This window comes from Pomacea canaliculata, linkage group LG5, assembly GCF_003073045.1.
Source record: "Pomacea canaliculata isolate SZHN2017 linkage group LG5, ASM307304v1, whole genome shotgun sequence".
Taxonomy (NCBI): Eukaryota; Metazoa; Mollusca; class Gastropoda; order Architaenioglossa; family Ampullariidae; genus Pomacea; species Pomacea canaliculata.
Genome location: NC_037594.1, coordinates 10036912 through 10058134, shown reverse-complemented (window position 1 = coordinate 10058134; position 21223 = coordinate 10036912). Strand labels below are relative to the sequence as shown.

General features: G+C 39.2%; 2 protein-coding genes across 2 annotated transcripts; both read left to right on the top strand.

The window, feature by feature from the left end:
- Window positions 1–7610: 7610 nt before the first annotated feature.
- On the top strand, window positions 7611–12237 carry LOC112565442 (putative G-protein coupled receptor F59B2.13). Its single transcript, XM_025240913.1, has 2 exons — window positions 7611–7935; window positions 9651–12237. The coding sequence occupies exon 2, from the start codon at window positions 9687–9689 to the stop codon at window positions 10680–10682; it is 996 nt and encodes a 331-aa protein (XP_025096698.1). The 5' UTR covers window positions 7611–7935; window positions 9651–9686; the 3' UTR covers window positions 10683–12237.
- A 3484-nt stretch (window positions 12238–15721) lies between these two features.
- Window positions 15722–18911, top strand: LOC112563959 (putative G-protein coupled receptor F59B2.13). Its single transcript, XM_025238438.1, has 2 exons — window positions 15722–16086; window positions 17965–18911. The coding sequence occupies exon 2, from the start codon at window positions 17994–17996 to the stop codon at window positions 18909–18911; it is 918 nt and encodes a 305-aa protein (XP_025094223.1). The 5' UTR covers window positions 15722–16086; window positions 17965–17993.
- Window positions 18912–21223: the final 2312 nt, after the last annotated feature.

Genomic DNA, 21223 nt, shown 5'->3' with positions numbered 1-21223 from the left:
GCAATGAGAGAGTTACTAAAGTTTACAGCTGTGGAGAGAGAAATCAAACAAAATGTCCTTCAATGGGCTACCTTATATCTGGAGTCATTATGGGATAGATTAACCTTGATTAATACTTTTTAATTAAAAGAATGTTGTTTATTGTCATCATTGTGTCAGTAATTATTGCGCCTACTAGAGATGATTAAACTATTTGTACAAAAGAAAAACAGATATAACCTCAGAAAGAGCAAACTGAAGTAAAACACAAATGAATGAATCGGAATGAAACCAAGGCCAAAGAACGTTTCTGTACTTATAATGAAACATGTACCAAAATAAAGATGTAAACGCATTCATACCTAATTATATGTTTATAGAGAGTAATATCTACTACATAATTAGTCAATGTAAATTTGTTCAGTGTATAAAGTATACTATTAAATAATTCATTTTCAGACTTCTGTGTGACTGCTGAAAGACAACAAAATGAACAACACAAGCGACACTGAAGCGGATCGTTCTGCTTATTACCACAACATCTACAGACTGTATTACGCCTCCTACATCTGGGTCCTCGCAGCCTTTGGCGTCCCTGGCAACGTGGCCTGCATCTTGACAGTTGCTACAATGACCATCACCACGGCCACCGTATACGTGGTGCTGTTGGCGGCGGCAGACCTCGCAGCTCTGGTACTCAAGGTAATCTCTCACCAGATTGGCTATCATAATGTGCCGGAAAATACCTTTCTGTGTAAAGGGGAGGTGTTGGTTCAGGTGGTCAGCTGTTATGCTAACTGGACCCTCGTGCCTCATCTGTTTTGAGAGGTTCCTAGCCGTGTGCTATCCATTGAAAAGAAATGCTTACTTCACTACGAAGAAAGCCATTGTCATTGCCGCGCTACTTGGTCTGACCCTGTGTTTGTGTTTTGTGTATGGATTCGTTCAAATGGACAAGACAGAAAAGGAAAACTGTGACTACCCGGAGTACGCACATGAGTTCGTCTCGACCTACTGGTACTGGATTACAGCCTCCATTTACTTTTTTCTGCCCTTCATCCTAATCTCTATCTTTACTGGCCTCATCATCGTCAGTCTCAGGCAGCAGAGAAAGGCGCGCGAGGCCATCGGGGCGACAACCCAGTCCACATCAGGGAGGACAACTGACGCACGAGTTGAACAGACCATTTGTATTATGATGGTGTGCACCGCTATCGTCTTTCTGATACTCTTCTTGCCGATCTGCATATTTCATCTTTTTGAACCATGGGACATAATAAAGGAAGACACCCCAGAAAAGATGTTTGCAAAGGCAATGTTCCGGCAACTTGCCGTAAGTTTATCAGAAGCCAATCACGCTGTCAATTTTTACATTTATTTTCTGTCTGCCAAGAGATTCCGCTCTCGTTTCAAGGAGCTGATGAAAAAATGTTTTTCCGTTCAGCTAGGAAGAGATTCCGACAGTAGTTGCGTAGGTTACACCTTGAAGACACAGAGCTCCGTGCTACCGGAGACTAGCAGGAGTGAAGCAAAGATGTAACAATTCATCTCAGACCTTAGCTTGGACCTCAGGCTGTTACAAGTGAAGTATAATCTGTATCGGTTAACACGCAAACAGGTATCGGTACACCTAAACTCGAACTCCCTCTCATCAAATTTACCGTTAAATATTAGAAGGAATGTTGTTGAATCTGCTTTTATCCCGATAAATAATATTTGCATATTTAATTAACATCTTACTTAATGTCTGCTTTTTTGTGTACATGAAAAAAATTTTATAATCATAATCTGCCTGTGTGTATATGTCATTGCTCTGTTTTTACTTGAACAACATTCTGTAATGTAGATATATTCTCGTACACTGGCCTACAAAATATGTTGTATCTTTATGTCGAGTTAAATTGTAACCTCATGTATGTGGCATTGTTAATGATATTGTTTCCAGGAACACCTGCATGAGACTTTAAAAATGCTTTAAGTACTTTTACTACATTTAATTGCTCCATGTCGTTGTTCTTACTTGACTATGTTACTTTGCCTGTCTGTGATGTTTAAAACATGTGGAAATGTAGTGTTTATTAATGTATAATTTCCATGAACATAGAATATTAAATCAATAATGATGATGATGATGATGATTGATGATTGATGATTGATGATGATGATGATAAAAACTAATAACCAAGCTGACAAGCATTTACTGTAGAAACTAGACGCTCATTTAACCATGTATGTCATTTATCAATCACGAAGAATATCTCTTCAACCGAGCACAAAAACACTTCATAATCAGTCAAATTATATAACTACAATCAAAGCTACTTTCACAAGTAGCGCATTCTGAAAAAATAGATTTTGAAAAAAGATGAACGTTTTTTTATTGTGTATGTGTGTGTGATTTTGTTCTGTTTCAACAACAGAATTTGATTTAAAATAATGCTACGAGAGATGGAGGACGAGAGAGGGGTGAACAAAGAGAAAACTGGATATGTATCTATTTCCAGATGGTCTATGAATATGAACTTTTTGGGAAAACCTATTATTTGCTATTGCTATGCAGTCTCATATGTATATATCAGCAAGCTATTTTTTTATGTCTGTTTTTAGAGGATTTTTGATTCTTTTTGTGCCTTGTGTTCGCTCTGAATACTTGTTTTAAAAGGGCGGCGGGGGATTAGGTTACGTATTTGTGACATTCTGCCCTCTGGCTTTGCTTCAGGGTTGAGATCAGTGTTTCTCTTGCTGTTTTCCCATGTTAACCGGAAATTCTGCATAAATACTGTGATGAATGGCTTGTTTTTGCTGTTCTGTCTTGTGTATATAGGATTTGTTTTGTCTGGTATGTTTATTATTTCTTATTTTTTTTCATAGACATCAAATATTGTATTTAGAAGGTATAATATCTATATAATATTCTGTTTAAATGTCTACTCATGTATTATCTGCAAATTAATGTCTATGGTATATGTGTACATATTTGTATATGGTACATCATTAATTAAAACAAGAGTGAAATAAAAAAGCGAAAAAAAGAGAATTAGTTATAGATAGGGAGAGGAAGAGAGAGAAAGAAAAAGAGATACAGAAGTAGAGAAAAGGAGATACAGAAGGAGAAGCAATTGTTTTGGAGTGCAGAAGGAACGAAACCGTTTGATATACTAAGCGATTTTTTATTTTTTTATATAATTGTTTATATACTGAGCATGTTATTATGCCATGGGTATAAGTACAAATGGCAACAATTAGCTTGGAGTAGACAAAAATTCCAGCTTCAGAATTAAAGAACCTAGTCCATTTTCATAACTGAGTAGTGGAGATTGGCCAATTGAGAAGAATGCCAGCATTTATTATTTACGATCTCTTCTGGGGTAACTCTAGTTTCTACATGGTAATCAACTATTGTTGCTCACGATGCTGGTTTTACTGCTGGTGCTTCTACAATTTTACAACAATGCTCCCCTATGATCCATCTGTCTTGTCTTCAAGTGCTCGTTTAAACTTGCTTTGGGTGTTAACAATCCTTTAAAGCAGTAAACACTTAAATCAGTTTGAAGGTATTGAAGGTAAGGTTGGTAAGCAGTTTGTTCTGGCTTCAAACTACTAGGAACTGCAAAATCACACATCCGGGCGACTATCTCTTTTAAATCAGATGCTTACTGATTTTAAAGATCAAACAAACTTTATTAGACGAACCTAATTCATTTTCAGATGTTTGCGACGACCACTTCGGGCCCAGAGGATGCAAAAAGTTGTAGTAGCGGCGACCACGTGGTCTTCTAACCTCGCCAGCCATGGCATCAACAATTTATGGTCTTAGAAAAAACTCTCAAATTGGTTGCAAAACGTTATGATTTTGGAAATTACAAAACTATGGATTAAATATTAAGTAGATTTACTTATGAATTCTAAGATAATTTTTTTCGCATAGCAAAGAAAAATGACCTCGCTACCTTGGGAGAAATATAGGGAAAGATAAAGGGTAAGGGGGTTAACCCTTACAGAAAATCTTGATGCAGCACCGGCCAGGACCCAGCTCCTCCATGTTGGTAACCAGGCCGGTTTCACTTAGAGGAGATGGGAACTTCCAAGGGTATCATGCTCAATGTTGAAACCACGAATATAATAACCGCGGAAAGACACCATAGCGGGTGTTTTGAAGACCAAATCACCGACGACGCGCTCCCCATCCCTTTAATTTCTGTGAGGCCAGACGACGAGGGTTTAACATGTGCTTCGTGTTACTGCGCCCCACACATTCTTCCCATTTGGCAGATAGAGGTGTACTTAATCTTGTGACTCATGATCGTAGACGCTTCACCAGCTTCTTGCTCACATTCTTCACTCACTGAGTGTCTGGGTTTAATACCCGGGGTGTAACAGCGGCTAACCCCCTTTCCCAGCAGTGCTGACAGCCATTAGGTGTACAGTGTGTACAGTGTGTACAATGTGTACAATGTGTACAGTGTTAGCTGTGTTCTCAGAAAGAATTCAAGGTGTGTGTGCGTGTGTCGGGAAATGGACTACCATTGAAGTGTAATTGTTCTCATCTACCTATCTGTTTTGGACACTGTTAAAGCTATCCTTTGAAAGTTATCGTTGCCAGTTAAATTAAATGAGTGACTTTCTATGGACTCGTGTGTTTAAGTGTCTATATTTCTAAGACTTTGTATGATTATAAATCATCGGAATTTATGCAAATATTTCGTATGTTTCTAAAGCGCGTTGATTTGCTAGAGAAGATAATCGAAGAATCTTAATAGAAAAGTAAAGTCCATGGACAAGTCTTGTGTTTTGTAGTGAGAAAGAACGCGTGGCGATAAAGTGTTTGCTTGTGTGCATTGCTGATAAGAATAATAAAAATGATATTGACAAACATTTTTTGATAAACAAGTTACAGCTATCAGTCTGCTTATTAAGAACTCTGTAAGATCAGCGCCATCCGCCACATTATCTCTACGCCCGCTGCCAACACTCTGGTCTGTGTGTTCGTTCTTTCTCGGCTTGATTTCTGCAATTCCTTGCTCACAGGCTGCTCTGAATACCAGATTTATTAACTCTCAAAGCTACCCGTGCACGTCTGGTGCTTAGAGCTAGGCACGGGGCCCATGCCACTCCTCTCCTTCATTTTACGACCTGCCTCTTGCAATTAGTACAGGCTGTCTGTGATGTGTCTTAATTTATTAGAAGGCACACGCCGGGATGGTTGCAGTTCCTAAAAATATTTCGCAAAACTAACCCTCAAATCTTAAACTGCTCCGCTCCTCTTGGCCCTCTTCCCATCCCTACCCCGAGAGAGAGAGAGAGGAGTGTTGAACATGGTGGGGCAATGAATTCCAGAGCTGATGTGAACACTTGGAAGAGGAGCCTAATCTGCTTGTTAAAGCGCCCTTGACAAAGAAAACTACTGTCAGTAGAAAGATAATCATTGTTATCACGTGACTTGTAGTTTGTCATTCTTGAGGAGACAACAGCGGCATAAGCTACAAATCTTAGTATTAAATTTGGGAAAAACATTTTTTGTTTGATACTTACATCGGTTTAGGGTTAAATATTTCTTAAAAAGAAGTACAACACTCACAGAAAAACCCATTGTTGTCATTGTTAACTTAAAAAACACTCTTTTACTATTATGAAAACCGAATACAGAGACACTATTGTGACGCGCAAAAACTAAACCTAGGACCGATTCCTCTGATTAAGCTGTGACACATGTCATACAGCACTGGCCACAGTGACACATGTCATACAGCACTGGCCACAGTGACACATGTCATACAGCACTGGCCACAGCGACACCTGGTGGCTAAAGGTAACTCTTGTCGAGCACAGCTGGTAGCGACACACGAGGATTCCGCCGATATTCTTGTCGTCTCTCTCTCTCTTTGAATTTATTTCTCTGACTGTTGCTTCTTCGTCTGTAACGTCTACAATATAGAAAAAAAATAAAGACAAGCGTTTATCAGACACCTACCAAAACTAGACGTACTCATTTAACCATGTTTACCTTTTACAGGTAGTCCTCGACTTACGACTGGGATCCGTTCTTAACGCGGCGTCGTAAACCGAATTTCGCCGTAAGTCGGATCATACTTTCATACAGTACTGTACCATAATAACAGTACAGTACTGCAAACACTTAGCCTATACAAACACCTATCCCAACACAGTACCCTACATCATTATCAATAAACATAAGTACAGTAAAATATTGTAGTACAGTACGTTTAATAATGAAATATATACTGTACTGTAAGTGCTGTAACAGTAATAAACAGTGTTAGGTTAGGCAGACGTTACCAACACAAGTCTGTCTCATCCACGTTGAACACTTGTTGAGCAACGTAACCACCCTCCTCAATTATCTTAGCCAATGCATTAGGAAACTCAGTTGCTGCTTTCTCATCAGCACTAGCAGCTTCACCTTGCACTTTAATGTTCTGGAAATTGGCACGAGCCTTAAACCTCATAAACCAACCCCTACTCGCCACAAATTCTTCACTTTCACTTCCTTCTCCCTTTTCTCTTTTCATCGCCTCAAACAGTCGCCTAGCCTTCTCCTGAATAACCATAAAACTCACAGGGATACGGCGTTGAGTTTGGTCTTGCAACCAAAGCGCCGATAATCTTTCCACCTCAATAATAAGCCCACTAAGTTGCTTTGTTATCACTGTCGCTGTAAGTGGGAATGAGTGTCGTAACCACGAAACGTCGTAACTCGAGACCGTCGTAACCCGAGGACTACCTGTATAAAACAAGCTGAACTGTTTTCTGGAGGAGTTCTATTCCGACACTGGAGAAAATCTGTCAGTATCGACTAAACTGCTGTTAAACACAACAAACAGCCAAAAGAAACAATAGATTTACGATAAGCACATGCCAGCTGCTACTTAAATAACATGAGACTGAGTGGCAGATGAAAAACAAAGCACGATAATAAGGTGTTTTCAACACTTTCGTCTGCCTCTCTGATTACCTTTAGTTTGTTTACGTTCGAGTCCAGCATTGAATTCGTTTCCCTATGGAAGTAAATTCACAGTGCTTGATTTTTCTTGTTGTGGCTTATACCTGATATATGTAATATTTGTTTTACCTGTATGGCGGTCTAGGTCACGTGAGGCTCGCTATAAAAGTGTTGGCTGCTTTATTTAAGACGTTCCATGATATAGAAAGTTCTATACAACACTTAAAAAATATACTTTAATTGCTGACACACAACGGTGAGGATTTAGCTTGTGTTTTGCATTACTGCACCTCTCACGAGCCTTGGCGTGCAGGTAGCAGGACCAGAAGAAAACACAAGAAAAGTAATTAAGACGTACATGGAAATGTCGAGGAGGTCTGTTCAAAGAGTGGAAAACAAATATGCACCACACACACACAAACAAACAAACCAACATGAGCAGATCAGATGAACTTTGTCATCAGCTATTTTTGCGCACAAAGTTTTCGAAACATTGTACTTGAACATTTTGCTGTGGGACCAGCAGTCCCCAAATCTGCTTTGTGAGACAGCTGGCAAGCGGGCTTGGCAAACCACTGTTTGCGAAAAAACCAGGTTTTCCAAGCAGAGTTTGGTTTCTCGTGTGTCTGCTGCTTAAGAGTTGTTTTGGTTTGGCAGGTAGAACGAAGGAGATGCTCTCTCCCACTCCTTCTCTCTCTCTCTTTGTGTGTGAGTGAGGGGGACGGGCTTGGCACAAGTTTTCTAGAGGGTTAATAGCATAAAGCTCGCGGTGCCGACGAGGGTAGGCGCACTGGTGGGCTCCGCCAGTTAATGAGAGGAACAAGAAAGTCTGAGGCTTGAAGACTGATGCTGGCAAAGGCTTGTTGCTGGAAGCTGTCAAAACGCACACAACCGTCAGAGGAGCGTGAGATCAGACTCTCGATGCTGACGCCCCTCTCCTCCTCTACACAGAACAAAGAAGAGAGACAACGCGTGGTTTGATTTTAATTGCAAAGGTAGGTAACACCTTCATTAGATGTCGGAGATTTCTTGCAACAATTGTTTCTTTGTTTCTCACTGAAATGCATTTGTGCGTGCTTTCACATATACTCGTTATAGGATGAAAGGAAGGAGGTCGTGACTAACAGAGTTATACTTGAAAGATGCTTTGGAATAGCTTGCTTATGTCTTCTCTATTTTTCACTCCACCCCTGTTCTCCTTTAATCACAGAGATATACATTTTTAATATGTTGACAGTAAAGCATCCTTGTTTTTTTTCCAGCAAGGATGTCTTTCTAGTAGTGCAATATGTTTAGAGACAATGTTTATACTGTCATTAATTCTGCAAATACAAACCGAAGATCTTTTAGGTCTACACATTTCTGTGTCTAGAATATCACGCTGAACGTTTGGTAGTCTATAGTCACCTCACTTTCAGAATGCTGCATCTTCTATGCTGAACTGTGATTATTATTCAAAGGGACAGTCCTTATATGCTATTTTACAAAAAAAAAAAAAAACTTTGATAATCACTTCCGACACTTATTTATAGCTCGACGAGATCTTTCTACGTGTGACACATTTTTCGCTTTACTTTTAAGATTGCATATGGATTCCAGAGTGGAGCAAACTTTTACTTTTTTTTCGAGACGCGGTCAGGAACATTCATACGCAGTTCTAAATATTGTAAACGATGATTCAGTATTGAATTTAGACCTAGATTATCGTTTGAAAAAATGAACAAAAAGAGCGATTGACGATTAAGTAAAATCAACTTTATACGAGACTTATGCATATTTACATGCTTAGAAAGTGATAAAACGACAGCAGAAAATGTCAAAAAAGAAACAACAACAAACAACCTCCTCAAAAAAACAAAAAACAAACCCAATGATGTCTGCAACAGAAGTACTACAAACCGACTACAAACTAGACATTACACATATTGCAAACTTATTTGTATTACTGAGAATAATGTACAGTCAAATCTCGCTACTATGCCACCTACCGGGACCGAGCAAAAGTGGCATAGTATAGCGATCAGGGTTCGTAAAAACGGCTTTATTTGCTCAAGTTACCCGTCAGCCCAAAGCTCGCAAGAATCGTCTGCTGGCACTAGCTGTCTCCTCTCATTCTCCCCCTCACCTCTTCATCCTTCACCCCTCCCAACCACATCCAGCGGTCCGGTGGCGCAACGGTTAGCCCCTGTCACCAATACAGTGAAGGTTGGCTGCCCAGAGTTCATTTCTCGTCTCGGGCACGCTGTTCTTTCTCTGCACGTGGCATCTGTTTACAGGGCTGGCTGCTTGCCGTAATATAGCCTTAGTAAAACACCAATTCCCCCCCCCCTTCCCAACCACATCCGCGCACCTGCATCCTGTCGCTAGTCGAACCCCTCCTGCTCTCCCTCTGTCACTTGACTGTCACCCGGCCAGCGACCACCACCCCCCACATTGCCAGCCTCCACCCTCCCTGTGTGCGTGCTATGTTCCATCCACCTAACTGCGATGTCCCACACTACCATACAGTATAACAATCGAGCACTGCGCGGAATTTCACAACTTGTGTCTTTTAACAATCACAAAAAAGTGGCATAGTAGCGAGAGTAGGGGTGGCATAGTAAATTTATTTTTTACATTGAATTTATAGTCGGGACCGAGCAAAAGTGGCATAATACCGAGAGTGGCATAGTAGCGAGATTTGACTGTATTACATTTCTGCTTTGATTAGTTTTCAGCATTCTGCGTGATTACAGCAACAGTGACTATGAACAACACAAACGATACTGATTATGAATTCTACGAAAACTACGTGAAAACTTATGAAAAGTACGTGACCATTTATTATGTATTTTACAAAGTGTACATCTGGGTGCTGGTAGGTGTGGGTGTGCCTGGCAATGTCGCCTGCATCTTAGTAACCACGTCCATGACCCTCACTACAGCCACATTATACATGTCCTTGCTGGCCGTAGCTGACCTGTTGGCTCTGGTACTGAGGCTTATATCTCACCAGATCGGCGTTTACAAAGTGCCATTAAATACCTTTGTTTGTAAAATGGATGTGTTTGTACAATTAGTCAGCAACTACGCCAACTGGACTCTGGTGCTGGTGTGTTGCGAACGGTTTCTATCCATTCGCTTTCCTCTCAAGAAGAAAATCTATTTCACCAAGAAGAGAGCTATTCTCATCGCCGTGTTACTGGGGATGATACTGTGTTTGTGTTATCTTTATGCGTTCATCCAAAGAGACCACAGAGAGAAGAGATACTGTGTTTATTCGCAGTCTTTTTATGATGTCGTCGAAACCTACTGGTACTGGATTACAGCCTTCATCTACATTTTTCTGCCCTTCATCCTCCTCCTTATCTTTCCTTGCCTTATCATCGCCAGTCTCAGGCGACAACGAAAGGCACGAGAAGCCATGGTAAGGACAACCCCGGACAAGTCAGGGGAGACAACGCAGACAAGAGTTGAGGTCGCCATCTCTGTCATGGTGGTGTGGGATGCAATCGTCGTCTTCGTCACCTACGCCCCGATCTGCATTTTGGAAATTTATAAACCATTCGACATAGTGAATCTTGATACAGTTCGCTCAACCTTTTCGATGGCGATGTCACGACATATAGCAATAGCTTTATCAGAAGCGAACTACGCTGTAGACTTTGTGATATACTTTTCTGCCTCCAAGAAGTTCCGTTCTCGTTTTAAAAAGCTGATCCGAAAATGTTTGACCTACAGGTGTAGAAGAGATCAAGAGTAGCTATGTAGACTATTTGGACATTCTAGGTATCCTTTGTATTTGAGGGAAACATGATGTTTATATCAGATTTATAAAATGTGCATTATTGTCATGTAAATATAGTATTTCTGGCTTAAAGACTTCGTTGCATATTCCTCTTGAAGTCTTCAATGTTCAGTCGTTATATTTATTAGCAGCATTTTGTTGAAGTAATATTTCACTGGACATGCTAAACGTGGCTGACTGGGATTGGGAGCTTTTATAGTCTACTCATCCATGCATCACTTAAAAAATGCTTTTTCTAAGATTGTTTAATATTGTGACTACCTGTACATGTTGGGCTCAGACATCACACTCTTTCGTTTTTTTTTTCTCGAGAGGATTTTGCTGGCTTGTGTTAGTGTGTCACTGTTCTGTTAAGTTTTAATTTCATGCAACAAACATTCATCAACATGACACATGTCTGTTATAATAACCAAAAGTCAAAATGCGATAATTTCTTTGATGCCATAAAAAATAATTTCTCTTTCTCACATCGAAAGGATTTTTGTTTTGAGAACACTTACGTACATTGTCATTAGCAAAGGCGGTTGTTTGAGTGTGTTACACCAGACAGTTTACTAGTAGCCTTGTCCATCACTCTGTGACCGGATCTTGTACCCAGGATCACGTGATTCAGTGGATATTAGCTCTGTTTGCTCGATTTGCAGACTGGAATTAGTGGAGACTGGTATTAATGACACTGCATCTCCCGGTGTTGACTTCAGTTACTGAAAGAAAGACAAATAAAAATGAGAAAAAAGGTTACATTTGTAAAAATACTAGAATAATATGTGTGTGTGTGTTCGCAAGTGCGTGCCCATGTGTGTATTAAGGGTGAGAGAAAAACATTTACTCTAATCTGGTTTAACATTTACTGATAATAAGTTGATATAGTGACAAAGCTCTAGGAGTCGCATTTCTAATAAATAGTAAACTGGCATACCAAACAGTTTGATTCAGTGTAAATATTTCTGGAACCTACTATTTAAGTAAATAAATGTAAAACATGTTTTTGTTGTTGTACTGTACACAGGTCGGCTTCCCACTTTCTCACTGTTAGCGGTTTAACTGAAGAAAGTTTTCTGTTAACAGCGAGGTCTCGCAAGAACCTTTTGGTAATTTTTGGTCATTCTTGTAAACATTTGGAAACGTTTACGAAACAATGTCAGTACCTTTGCAATCATTTTCTAGCTCAAATTTCAAATTTGCTTGAAAAAAGAATTATATGATTTTTTTTGGCAATATTGCGTGTGACATTGGTGGTTGCTTAAGTTCTGCATGTTTGAAAGAATCCTCGTAAAATACTTTCTCTGATACCTTCTAAATGATGTTTAATTCAGTTATTAATTTGCATTCTGTAAGAAAATATCTTTGGTAAGTATTTTTATAATGTAGAGGATATTTCAATGTACACATATGCTGATTGTAATTTTTTCATCATGTGACAGGTTTTTCTATCCATGTCATTGTTGACACTTGTCTTATGTACTTCTTTACAAATAACTTCAATAAATTCAACTTTATTATTGATCGAAGTGCCTACAGTAATCATATAATACCATTTTTGTTTTGCATTGTGTGATAAAGCAAATAATTGAGCTTTCCATTGTCACTGATTATTATTGTGCAGCAAAGCATGCAACTCCCATCCCCTTTGTATCCGCCACTGAGTCTTGTAAGAAATGTCTTACAGACTGACAAACGCATATGGAATGGAGACCAACGCTGAGAAGAACAACGCTATGATCACATAATTATAATTATAATTACATAGCACAGGGAGGCAACTCAGTACACATTTGCTTCTGTACAATAACGCCCTCGGAATACAAATGACAGAAAATGGCCGCTGATTCCACGTGGTCAAAGTATTTCCTGTAAATGAAGACTTTAATGAGGCAGCGTACTGCTACAGACAAGTAAAATGTAGAGACTGAGTAGAACAGTTAGAATGTAGTTTTAGTTGCACCACCTTGTAGTCATTTAGTAATCATGAAAGCTAACTTTGAGTTGTTTAATCTCCTCGAAAGACAACACTGTTGTGTGCATCACTGACTGTGGGGTTCTTATCGTTCTTTTGACGTCAATTATCGTCAGTGTTATCCTCCAATGTATTATCGCAACACTAAAATACCTCAAGTCCTGCCTTCTCCACTTTTCGCCTTTGTCACCTAACTCTGTTTGATACTTTGAGTTGCCTGCTTTCACAGCCGTCTTCAGCATTTTAAATGAGATGCCCTCCTGTCACTATTTTCTAAATGTACTGTTCAAACATTAATTATCTTCAAAGTCGAATTAACTTTAGACCCTTACCTTCGCTGATTGTTTGAACAAAAGTGGAAAACTAATAAGTAAAAGGTGCGTTATAAAAAACATATTGAGAAAGCAACAAGAAAGTAAGCAAAAAGTCCGAGATGGGACAAAATAACAAAATAATAAGAACTTAAATAGATGCACACATTTACCGACATTTTTAATGAACATACTGACCGATTTACTACGTAGATGTGACTGCAGTTGACGTGGGAGACCAAAGGTCGCTGGTGACTAATGGCAAGTCTGTTAAGCGCATCTGAACTTTGAAAAGTGTGATGTGTCTCCACAATAAGAGCCACATAATAACAGTCATCTTTGTGATGACTGTTGTAACATAATGGAAGGATATTTGTCAGTAGGATCTTTGTTGCTGGCGGCGCCCCTGACAATATCTCATTCATTATCACAGCCACGCTAATGACCTTTATTAAGGCCACCTGACACAGCTTCCTGTTCGGCGTCACAGACCTCTTGGCTCGAGTGTTCACGGTTACCTCTCATCAGATTTGTCAGGACAGGATGCTACTAAATATACTCGTAGTTAGTGCTGGTACCCAAGCTGCACACCCGTCCTCGTCTCTTTCTACTGAAATTCTTTTCAGTCTGCTTTTCTTTTAATAAACAAGTCTGCTAATTGTCGTCTCCACATTACCTCGGATGCCATTTTGTTCGTGGTATTTGTTAACACTAATGTTGTGATTTAATGTGAGTACGCTAGTAAATTCGCCTGCACTCATGGTGAAGGTCAAGATAATCCGATGATTGTACTCTCATAGAGGGACTGGGGTATCACAACGCTCCTTATCTTCAGGGCAAAGTTTTGTGGTTTTGTACCTTCCTTGCTACTTTAACTTTACCAAACCTCATAGGAGTTAATTACCAGCTTCACAGCTAGGTGTCACGAGTTTAGAACCTTCTATTTTGCACACATACGGTTTCGAACCCTATTTCTTTTAGCCACCAGCTATCCGCTCCGCCTACGCTTACTGCTACGTTCTGCGATCGCGTAAACTATCTTTTGCTCTTCGTGTTGTTCTTCAACATCTGCCTCACCTCAAGGGGTGTAAAGACAGGGAGGGTGATGCCTGAGTAGTTACACAGTGCATGAAATAAAAGTAATGTGGCGAGACGGGGGGAAGGAGTGGCTTGAGATGAGCGTATTACAGGCAGTAATGGTTTATAAGACACGAGATTTGTTTACGAGTATCTCATGTGAGGAGTCTTATCTTTTCATGCTAATAATCACTAACAGCATCACGAGACTCGCCCTCGCTTGGGTGCTTCTGCTGATGTGAGTGGGTGAGACATAAAGACAGGGATGCACTTTTACTGGCAGGTGTGATTGAGTTTAAATTTAATTTTATTGTGTATAAAACTCCTGACAAGAAGAGTTTCCGTTTTCTTTGTAAGAGCCAAAACTTCTTACTGCCTAAATCACTAGTTTTACTTTTTGTTACATTTCATATACGATATTTTATCTGCCACATCATCATCCTCTGCTACAAACTCTGGCCCGAAACTACTTTCTCTACAACTAGGTACCGGCACACAAAATTAATACAAATAGTACCGAAAAATATAAGAAAATAGTCTCTACCAACACTGAATTATACTCAAGTGATCAAAAAAACTGATTTATTAACAGACTTACTAAAGATATATATTTAAATTAAAAAGGAAACGAGTTTTGCGCTTGGTCCTGAAGACATCATATTTTAAGTACTTCGTTCAAATACTAATTTACTAAATAAACATAAAACATATTTTTTAAAGTAAAGATTTTATAGTAAATATTATATTTATCCTCACAAAACACACATTATTCGCACCGTCACACAAAACAAAAACATGCTGTGAACGAATGACCAAAGGTTATTCTTTATTGTGATTTAAAAGTGATATTTCTGTAGCTAAAAGGCCATGAAATAATTAGAATTTAAAACGAGTGATTTTGCGTGATTGGCGACTTTCCATCAGCTGGATTAAAAAATCCATTTATTGCAAGATGACTAGAAAAATTTTTTCGAAAAAGACAAAATCCAGTCGCAAGAAGTCGTCTTGAAAATACAACTCTAAGTACATAGGTAATCTCCCTTTGACGACTGGTATGTTGATGTTTATAATAATACCCACAGCTAAACGAGCTTAAATCTTAACTGTTGTTTCTTTAATTTTCTTTTGTTTTAAAAACGTCCTCCAAAAAAAAATGGTTGCTTATATATTGTTTGTGCAGGAGTTCTTGGACAATCTATAAATAGGTTTATTTGTACGGTCAGTAAGGATAAAATAAATTTTTAGTTTAGTTTTTAGTTTTGGTTTAATCTGTTACAAAGACAAGATAGTTCTACAGCACTGTAATAAGCTGGGCTGATCGTTGTTTTGATGCGAAGTGTTTTCAATATTCTACTCTTCGCAATATCTCAGTATTTAATGCTTAAGTCCTGACTTCTACACTTTTTTAATCTGTCCCCTATCTAATTTTCACACCTTAAAATGGTTGTTTTTAATGCCGTTTTCAGCATTTCGAATAAGATGTACATCTGTCACTATTTTCATGAAGTTTTTTTTTTTACTGTAAAAGCTTCAATCATATTAAAGTTAATTAGTTTCACGCGAAATAGCTGCATCAGGTTCACAACAGCTTCCATGAATTCTACTATCATGCAAACTTCCACAAGAAGGCAAATGTTAGAGAATATGAACAAATGTGGAGGACAATTTAGAGTTCTCCGTGTGTCACCCTGCTATTGCTCATACACAGCAGCGACAGGAAGGTTGTCGGAAGAGAATTTGAGGAAACGTTGTATGACGTAGACAGACTGAGGTGCGGACACATTAAGCAGCGCGCGGTGATCACGTGGTTAATTTGATGCACTGACTGCACGAGGTGATGCTGCGAGTGTTGTTTGCTGATTTCAGTGGAGAGCAATAAAGGCGTTTCTGTGCACGAGCTCAGCGAGCATCGTTGCAGTAGCTGCTGTTGGAGCAGGTCTGTTATGTAACAGTGTGAGCAGTCTGTAGCCTCTAGTGACTGTTACACACAGACACACAACACCATCCCGTGCTCGTGAGTATGTTGTCTTCATTAGGTGATAGGTTAAATGTTGCTCGAGATAATCTCTTTGAATTTTCCTGATTAGTATGTAAGACAGCGTGTCTTCGCATGTACTTTTTATATGGAGAAGTGTGTCTAATGTCTGCACATCATCAAGCATCCGTCATCCAATCATGTACACGTCCATTCGTGTATCTATCCACTAGTAATTACTTCAATCTCTTGCTATAGCATTCGCTTTATTTCTTCGTATCACTCCTCTCTTTTGTGTAGTTGTCAGACTTGTATTCACTTTATAGTCCTTAGAAATTGAGGTTTACTACAGTAAGAAAAGTGGTATAAAATTTTTTCTTTTCTTTTTTTTCTTATGTTCTTCAACAACTATATATTGTACACAAGAAGCACGGGACGAGGGCGTCTGACGTGGAGCTTTGCTAAGTTTTTCTTCAGTTTTCATCTACGTGCTCTTTGTTGACAGCGCAGTGTTTCTTTTCTTTTTTGTCGTCCATAAACACTGACATTGATAGGATGACATCTTGCACAACGGTCATTCGTGTGGCAGATTATATTTCTTGACTTATTTCAAAAGAAGTTTACCGCACAATCAAGCAAGACTCGTCTTGTGGGACTGTGTATCGTCCTGTGGTGCGGGCAGGTAGAGAGGCCATGGGACCAGAGACTGAGTCAGCGCTGCACACACACTGCAGTGACTGCAACCTGGAGCAATGGGAAAAAAAGACAAAGTAAAAAGCTCCCCTCTTGTTCTTATGAGTTGGAACTGTTAACAGCTCGTTAAAAAAAAACTTTGCACATCTTGTTTGCTTCTCTGAAATGTCATAGCTCGCGAGTTGTGCTTGTCTTTGCGGTGATGAGCAAGTTCCTGTAGACACGACGTCCACGTCGTAGGTTGCCAGACAGTTCTACATTTGACCAACTCGATTTAGATGAAGCATGTCATTGGAGGATGAACCGTCTCTGTACAGTCAAATGTCAGAGCAACACATGTACTCGTTAAAAAATAAACTTAATGAAGGAGGTCGTGACTCACAGGGTTGTACTTGGAGGATGTTTTGGAGTCGCTTGTCTTCTGTCTTCTGTAGTCCTCCCTCCAGGACATCATTCTGACAGAGAGTTGTTCTTCTTACCTTCCATATTTTTTGGGATGTTTAAAGCAGCCTTTTTCCAGGAAAGGATGTCTTTGTTATAGTGCAATGTGTTTATGGTGGTACATTTAGAGAAATGTTTATACTGTCATTAATTCTGCAAAACACAACCGAGGACATTTTTAAGTCGATACGTTTCTGTTTCTGGAATATAATCTGAACCTTTCATGGTCCATAGTCTGCCCCTCACTATTCCACAGACTGATGCATCTTCTGTGCTGAGCTGTGATTATTTACAAAAGTACAGATATTTCCATGCTGTTAAACAAAAACTTTCCATATTCCTTCTAGTGTTTTATAAATAGCTCAATGAGTCTTTCCTGTGCTTTAAACTCTACTGCTTTACTTTTAGATGGGCTTTGTATTCCAGGTGGAAGAAACCTTCTATGAGAGCGGTCTTTCTTAAAAATCATCTCGAACATTTTCACATGCAGATTGAAATGTTGTAAACGGTGATTAAGTATTGAACTTTGACCTCGATTATCATTTAAAAAATGGACAAAAAAGAGCGATTGATGGTGAAGTAAACTTAACCTTATACAAGACATTTATGTAATTACTTTTTTTGGAGGTGATAAAATAAATGACAAATGTTAAACAAGAAACAAACAAAAAACAAAAAACAAAACAAAACAAAAATAAAACAACAGCCTTAGCTGTATATTACAACTATTGTAAACTTATTTGTATTACTGAGAATAATGCATGCTATTTCTGCTTTGATTAGTTTTCAGTATTCTGCGTGACTACAGCAACATGACTATGAACAACACAAACGATACTGAATGGGAGCTCTACAAATACCACTGGACCGTTCAGTATCTATTTTACAAAGTGTACATCTGGGTGCTGGTAGGTGTGGGTGTGCCTGGCAATGTCGCCTGCATCTTAGTAACCACATCCATGACCCTCACTACAGCCACCTTATACATGTCCTTGCTGGCCGTAGCTGACCTGTTGGCTCTGGTACTGAGGCTTATATCTCACCAGATCTTCATTCACAATGTGACATTAAATACCTTTGTTTGTAAAGCCGATGTGTTTGTACAGTTAGTCAGCTGCTACGCCAACTGGACTCTGGTGCTGGTCTGTTTTGAACGGCTTTTATCCATTCGCTTTCCTCTCAAGAAGAAAATCTACTTCACCAAGAAGAGAGCTTTTGTCATCGCCGTGTTACTGGGGATGATACTGTGTTTGTGTTATCTTTATGAGTTCCTTGAATTAGACCACAAAGAGGAGACATACTGTTATTATCCGGAGTCTTCTCTTGACTTCGTCATAACCTACTGGTACTGGATTAAAGCCTTCATCTACTGTTTTCTTCCCTTCATCCTCCTGCTCATATTTCCTTGCCTCATCATCGTCAGTCTCAGGCGGCAACGAAAGGCACGCGAGGCCATGGTCAGGACAACCCCGGTTACGTCAAGGGAGACAACGCAGACAAGAGTTGAGGTCGCCATCTCTGTGATGGTGGTGTGGGATGCAATCGTCGTCATTGTCACCTTCGCTCCGATGTGCTTCTATTACCTTTTGCTACCATTCAACGTAGTGAATATGATAACTGGGTTTACGAGAATGTTATTGCATATAGCAGTAGGCTTTATCAGAAGCGAACTACGCTGTAGACTTTGTGATATACTTTGCTGCCTCCAAGAAGTTCCGTTCTCGTTTTAAAAAGCTGATCGGAAAATGTTTGACCTGCAGGTGTAGAAGAGATCAAGAGTAGCTATGTAGATGTACATCATTTGGACATTCTAGTTATCCTTTGTATTTGAGGGAAACTGTTTTTATCAGATTTATAAAATGTGCATTACTGTCATGTAAATACATTATTTCTTAGTTAAAAAACTTCGTTGCGATTCATAGTTACTCCCATGCATAACTTAAGACATCCATAGTCAAAGATGTACCTGTTTTTTTGTTGACAGCTGACTGTCTGTTAATCATTAAAAAAATGAAGAACATTGATTTAATTCTCGATTTTTTCAATTTTCTTTGTAAATATTTTTGAACTTGAGAAATTTGAGTGTGTTACACCACACAGTTTACTAGTAACCTTGAAACATTATCGTGTATCACGTGATTCATAATTAGCTCTGTTTGCTCGACAGACTGGAATTAGTGGAGACAGACTTCATCTCCCGGTGCTGACTTCCGTTACTCCAACAGAAATTAGAGAAAAAGTAACATTTCTAGTCTAGTGTGTCGGACAGTCGCTTTACAGTGATTCTTAGTCTTGTATCGTGGTGACAGTCCCTTCACAGTGATAGCCGTGGGCAGCTGTGGGCAGCTGTGTGTAGGAAACCTCATAGGTATGGAAAGCTGATCCTTCTCTTTCCTTTCCTATCTTCCTCCCTCTATTTTGGCTGCAACGACTTTGTGTGTGAAGACGTGTGCTAGTCACTGTGATATGACATGACATCATGGTCATTGTGATAGCGTGTCAGTGTGTGTGTTAAGGACAGAAAGACACACACATGCGCCTACTTGTACATCAGGTGACCGCGCAGGTAGAGAGTAAGGCACTATTCACATTCTATATACATTCATACGGTGACATACATGAGCTTTTTCTGGATGTGTTCTCTCAGTCTAACATAATAATCGTTTATTTATACTTATTAATGTTTCGATAAGTAATGATCTTTGTGTAAGCCTGATTAAAAGGTCAGTTAGTTTCGTAAACACACTATAGAAGACGGTCTACTATACGTGACCCGATGCCTAAGGGGACTATGAGAACCATGTCCTTCCCTCCCTATAAAGGTGGTTTCAAGCGACTACGAGTCTCAAATCTTTGGAAAGACGTGGAATCTGCGTGTCTGCTTATGAACGACCTTTACCCTGCGACCTGCGACCTGCCACGTGCGACCTGCGACTGCTAGCATCGTTTGTGAACAGCAGACACACTAACAGGTGTTCGCTTTTAGTTAGATTTAATTCTCGTTTCTTTAACAGATATCTCACTCTTTAAAAAAACTGTGTGTGTGATTTTTTTCGCGCGTGTGTATTTAGTTTTAATAAATTCATTTTCTAATCTGTAGCTACAAAATTATATAATACATTTACTGATCATAAAATAAATGATTGAGATTTCCATGGTGGTCCAGCAAGCATGCAACTCCATCCCCTTCTTCCGCCACTACACCATAGTAAACTGGGAAACAAAACAGTTTGAAATTGTAAATACTGGCACAGACAACACTTTATGATGAATAAATGTAAAACGTTTTTGTTGTAACATACACTTCCTACCGTTTCTCACTGATTTTTTAAAAATAAATATAATAGAGGTGAGGACGAAGCACCTTTTTTTCATTCTTGTACCACAACGATTTGAGACAGAAATGAAGACATTGTGGACCTTTGCAATTTCTCAAATAGTTACAAACTTGAAAAAAGAATTGTATGATTTTTGTGTGGTAATTTTGACTGTGACATCTGGTTTCTAAAGGTTTTTTCGCATGTTTAAATATATCCTCAAACAAGAAAAGGATTTTTTATACATGCTTGACTTACTACAGTTCAATCTTTTTCATTTTTAAAGAAATACAAGTCACACATACGAAAAATGTTTTATGGTCATAATGTAGAGTCTGAAGGAAATGTACACATATGCATTCTAATTTCTTCATCATGAGACAGAGACGAGATGACAGAACAGAGCAGAGACTCATTTTGACACCTGATGACTTTAATACAAAGAGACTTAGAGAGAGAGAAGAGACAGACAGAGAGAGAGACTAGAGACAATAAGACATGAGAGACCAGTGAGACAGAGAGACAGAGAGAAGAGAGAGAGTCACAGAGTCACACTGAGAGGTCAACTCTTCAGAAGTTCACGATGAACTGAAGCCAAAATCAACCCTGAGTGATGAAATCATACAACTTTACGGAACCACTGACTCTTGTAAGAAAATACAGAATGTGGTGAAATGCAGATTGCAGAGAGAGATTCATGACAGGGACCAAGAGTTATTTGACTA